Source organism: Mesitornis unicolor, unplaced genomic scaffold (genome assembly GCF_000695765.1).
Source record: "Mesitornis unicolor isolate BGI_N332 unplaced genomic scaffold, ASM69576v1 scaffold7903, whole genome shotgun sequence".
Taxonomy (NCBI): domain Eukaryota; kingdom Metazoa; phylum Chordata; class Aves; order Mesitornithiformes; family Mesitornithidae; genus Mesitornis; species Mesitornis unicolor.
The window spans coordinates 78,262-83,904 of record NW_010175283.1 but is presented as its reverse complement, the minus strand read 5'-3'; the positions used below and the strand labels follow the sequence as shown (position 1 = coordinate 83,904).

Genomic DNA, 5,643 nt, shown 5'->3' with positions numbered 1-5,643 from the left:
GCAGTGACTCCCATACCCTGCTGGGAGCAGAGCCCTGCTCCTGCACTCGCTCTCAGCACGACACAAAGGATTCCACAGCCACGACACCTGGAGGAGGAAAGGAAAACAATGTAACCCTAAATGGGTGTGCAGATGAACTGACTCTGCTTTTTGAAACAGAAAGGAAACGTGCAATGCTTCCCATGTTTGTTCCCTTACTTTCTTTTTTACCAAACTGATGTCAGGTAAAACATTGTGCAATGGTGTCTATATCACATAAGGGCTGTGTGCTGTCCACAAGTTATAAAATGCAAATACAACAAACCACACAACACTTTCCATAGTGCAATGTAACAAGAATACCCCTTCTCTGAGGATCCCAGGGAGTCTTTAAAGACTTTAAATCAACCTTCATACCACAAATCACATATTAAAGAAAGATGGGATTAAGTCAATGTGCTTATGCTGTCTGTTGGCTTTCATGTAGGCAAAGATATAGACAAGTTACAGATGTACAGATAGTTTCAAAAGATTTTAGCAGGAGAAGTTGTGAAATTAAGATACTCTGCTAGATAGGTATGCAGAGAGGCCGGCACACTAAACACATGGAATCAAAGCCGATAGGGATGGGTAGAGTGATTCGTGTATACAATGAGCCTGACTTTGTCATCCAGCTATTCCAAAACAGCAAGCACGATCTGCAAAGTACCCTAGAAAAATTGACTTCACAAACACACAGAGCAACTGATGCTTTTTTAATCAGGTTTTCAATCACAATGTAATTTTTTCCACTAACATACTCAAAGACAGACACTTAAAAATTATTTGTCTACAAAGAGGAAGAAAATGATTTAAACGCCTCCAGTAAATTCTGAGCAAATCTTTTCTGATCTTCTCCTTGGGAGTCCACTCTTCAGCAGACTTGTAAATTTTGTTTGCTTCTATTTCGCAAGACAAGAAGAGGTTGGGCTGTAGATAACCTCCTGTTCAAGCTCAGCATATCTTTTCAGAAGTGGACGATAGAGCTAGAAAGGAAAAAGAAATAAACATGTCTAGGTTGAAAAATTAGATTTTTAAATCACACTGCAGTTAAAGAACATCTTCAGACCTGAAAAATGCAGCATCTTCATAGGCACCTGAATATTTGGGGTTGTTTTTTTCCCAATTTGCTCAAGAAAATGCTGCAAAGCCTTCCTTCTGCAAATATCCTAGTCCTTTTTACCATCTCCTTTACAGCCTCATTTTATGACACGCATAGGTTGTTCCTATTGTGGCTGCGTTCCCACTATAAGCAGAAGTCATTACCTCCAGAGGAAGCAGCTCTGCTAAAGTCACCTCTCCCGGTGTGACACATCCCCTGGGTAATAGCTGTCCTACTCACCCAGGCAGAACTCCTGTCCTTGCCTCCCTCTGGACGCATCACTGCCGCTGTCGCCTCCTCCTCTGCCTCGCACACCCTCCAGCACAGCCAAACACCACCGTCAGAACGGTCCTCCTTGGCCAATATGCTCACCAGGGCCTTCTAAAATACACTTCACGTTCCCTCTCCCACCCCTCTCCTACTCTCATATCTTTTTGAGCTGCTTCTCTCCTTCACATCTTTCACAACCACGACTTTTCCCATCTACAGTCTCCTCCACGGCCAGGCTCCTCTCTCCCTGACCCCAAGAGGACAAATGGAGACTCAACTTATTTCCACAACCATACCAAGTACCTGAATGGCTTTTTTGTATTTCCCTAGCTAGAATTCTCCAGGAATTTTTAGATCCAGAATTGTTACAACCATAAAAAGAAGAATTAAGACTCAAATATATTCAAAACCCCAGATACTAATACACCCTATGCTTTTGGATATGGGTGAGATCCATGTTGGGATTTGTTTCATTTGTTACTTTTTTTTTCCCCTTTGCTTTAAATTCATCACAAGACACATATCAGAGCATGAGCTGCTTGTATATGACCACGTTACATAGCAGAAACCCTGAACAGAGCCTAGCCCTACTGCTGGCTCCAACCCAAAACTGTACTTCACCTACATTTTGGAGCTACACCTTCTTCCTTACCTCCTCTTTCTGGTTTTAACTGTCCATCTACTAAAATCAGCAGTTTGACAAGCCATGCCAGGACAGCTTCACTCCTTTGCTGGCTGGAGCACAAAGAAGGGACTGCCAGGAGCCAGCACGGGGTCTGGTCCAGGCTTGAGCAGTCCTGAGGAGGATGCTGTAAGGTCAGGCCCCTGCCGCAATGAATCCTAGGGGCCGCCAGTCTCGTCTCCAAGCCCTGTGCACTGATGTTATTCATAATCAGGGCAGTCTCACTCCTGGCTCCAGGTTCAGAGAGGTTATAGAGCCATAATGAATCATACCCAGTAAACTGAATTATGGCTCTCATCAATAAGTGAGATCCAGCATTTAAATGCATTTTATCCTTTTCCAGATAAAAGCCACAGCCAACGACTGTATATGCATGACAAATGCAGGAGGAAGATGTTGGAAGTGTAAACTACGAGGCTGAAGGAAGAAACCGGTTTGTCCTTGTGCAGTTTTATGCACAGTCCTGCAGTAGTCTCAGTGTCTCCAACAGCCACACTTTCTCAGATGAAAGAAAAAAATGTATCAAGACTTTGCAGTTTTCTCATCTAGGAAATGAAGAATAAGCACGTTTTGCTCTTGTGTTTCTGTTGCTACCAAAATAACTAGTTTCTGTGTTTCTTTCTTCCTGAACAATAGTTTCAGTCTGAACAGTGAAACCTGGACTTATCTCTTCATTCCCACTTCTGTGATGGCAGGTGAGAGCAACTTAATGGACAAACGCTGCAGAAGCAGCCTGTTACCATCGACAACTCCATTTTACCAACCAGATGTTACAGAAGTTCAAGTACATTTCTTCCACAGATTAAGTCTATCAAGAGGAAGAAGAGAAGGAGCAACTGAAGCAAATGGGAAGAGACGCTGTTCTGTAGACAAAGCCTCATCAGGACAGTTTTTAAACCTACCTCACAGTGACTAACTGAGGCTTACAGCATCTTAAACTTACACGGATTAAAATAGAAAAACCTACTCACTCCTGCCTCTGCAACAGACTCATTCAGTGACCTCGGGCAAATCATTTAACATGTGTATGTCCCAGCTCCTCATCCCCACAGGACTGCGATGCTGAGATCCATGGAGATTTATGCAGATTTATGGGGTTAGAAAATAAAACGCACCACTATTCTGAAATGCCACATGACTCAGCATGGTATTTTTAACTGACTACATGAGGGCCTTGGGGGTTCACTGAAGTACGTATGTATTTTCTTTTCATGTTCCCAAAGAATATTATTGCTCCCATTTCTGCTAAATACGCACATCAGAGTAAACAAAATATTGAGCAGGCAACTATGGCTATACTGGGAGTATCAGTATGTCAAACACAAACAGCTCCTTTGTTCACTGAAGCATCTATAATCAAGCCTCGCTATTTCTTACTTTGCTATTCTGTAAATTTGATAAACCCTAGGCGCTTCTCCACAAAGATTCAGCACAACAGAGCTGCACTGCTAAGCAAGCTCAGCCGCTGAGAAAGCAGGCTCCATGTTACTCACCCTGTAGTATTTTTTACAAAATAAACAACGGTGCATTTACTAGAAGGCTGGGAATTATTATTGTTAATACATCACTCGAAATTAAAATGTGCCAACGTAAATGAACAAGCACATTTACTGACACAGTTTCTTTTCCTGTTTATTGGGCTTAAGCACTTAGCTCGTTAATCGAGAAAATTCAGGCATTCGCAATATGCTTCCCAGCCATTAGTGTAAATGAATACTGTATTATGGACCATCTGAAAAAAATGCAAACAAAAATTAAGAATATTCCTTGTACTCTATTCCTGTTTATTTAGGGTAAAAAGCAGCGCAGATCAGAGGGCTAAGCCAAAGTTTTTAATTCCTCTTCCACGGGGAGTTTGGCTGTAATACCACCAGTACATCATGGCTGATAAGCGCAGCAGCACTACAAGCTTCTCACGAGCAGTATTTCTTGTGCCAGCTTGACACCAGCTGAAGTTTGGGGCCAAAGCAGCGCAGCTCCATGAAGTACAGAGAGGAAAACCCAAACTACCAAAAGCCAAACCGACCGAGAACACAGCCTGAGCACGCACACAGTTGTGTCTGTGAAAGATGCTTCTCTACATCTGCTGTGACTGAACTGCCTCCGCAGAACCTCGGGCAACTCCTCCTAAGTGATTCCAGGAGCCTTTTTCCTGAGGCAATTATATAGATTTATTTTTATAATTGAGGTCCAAAGGGAATAAAGAACTTTCAATGATGCATAAAAACTCAAGAACATAAATTCCCTCTCTGTCATAGCCTCAAACCTAATATATCAGACCATGATATTTAACAAAAGTAATTACATGTATCACAACATGAACCTTATTATTGTCCATAATTTAATTGTCCTTGCTATATTATGGCCTTTTCTCCTGCTTATCTCTATAGCCCACTCCACTACATTAGCTGTAGTCCGATGGCTTCATTTACAAACCTTCAACTTCTCTCCTGGGACAATTTGGCCACACTCCAACAACCCCACGAATAACTAAGAAAATGCTAATGATAAATATTGCATTATAACAGCGAATAACTTAACCTGCCCTGTCTGACAAATGCATTCAAATAAATGTTACCTTGCTCTCTAGCCCAGATCAAATATGTCATCCTCAGACTGTATCTCACCATGGTACCAGCCTATGAACTCAACAGGGCTTTTACTGGGTCTTTGTACAATGTCTGGGATGATGGGACATTGTCCCTGCCATCCCCAGAAAGCAAAACCAGCTACAAATTATTACTGCAAAGTGACACATGGATCGTTCCATCACCTGCCATGCTGTGTTAGCCAATCATTGGAGCAATTCAAAATTTACAAGTTACAAAGATGATGCTGATGATTATTTAATTTTAATCTGAGTACATTTAATCTACCCTGAATAGATTAAAATTAATCAGTCTCTCACAAACACTTGCTACTTTTGATAGGTTCCTTTTTTTTTTTAAACCAAATTCAAATTACTCAAAGAGATTTGCTTAAGAAATCATGAGGTACAAATGCTTTATTTTTACATGATAGCAGTTGTTCACCTTTCTTAGCACAGAAAGAATACTTGTAAAGCAGAAAGAATATGACAGTGTCCTGAAATACTCTGATGACTCTTCAAGGAACCACACCTCAAACTGTGACTGTATTTACTTCAGATATTCATTCTGCAAGCCTATCTTAATCAGTTCAATAGGTTAAAAAAAATTATTGGCTACACAAATCACTGTAATCAAACTCCCATCAGTGCCTATTATATTTCTGTGGTTGTATTATTATTACCTACTTGGCACTAAATTACCAGCCTAAGCCAATTCTAGAGAGCAACCTCCCCCCTTCAAAATGTAACTCAACAAAAATATCATTATTTTAAATCAATAAATAGGTCATTATAACCTTCCTGGGTAATAGGGTCACTTCTATAAGTCCACCTACTTACAAGGCAATTCACCAAAGTCAAGAAAAGCTGTTAGGTCTACATTTTCCCTTCTTGAATTTTTGCAGGATTAATACATCTCAGTAGAGTCAATAATGCAATCAAAAATTACAGATCCAGAGGTAGTGAACTGCGCTATCCCTTCCC

At 41.0% G+C, this 5,643-nt stretch overlaps 1 protein-coding gene across 1 annotated transcript in view; it reads right to left on the bottom strand.

The window, feature by feature from the left end:
- Positions 1 to 730: 730 nt before the first annotated feature.
- Positions 731 to 5,643, bottom strand: part of XYLB (xylulokinase homolog (H. influenzae)) — a gene marked incomplete at its 5' end in the record, with an annotated part of 81,179 nt that continues 76,266 nt past the window's right edge. Inside the window, one exon of the mRNA XM_010181327.1 lies at positions 731 to 1,004. Coding sequence (XP_010179629.1) covers positions 921 to 1,004 — 84 coding nt within the window. The remainder of the gene's footprint in view (positions 1,005 to 5,643) is intronic.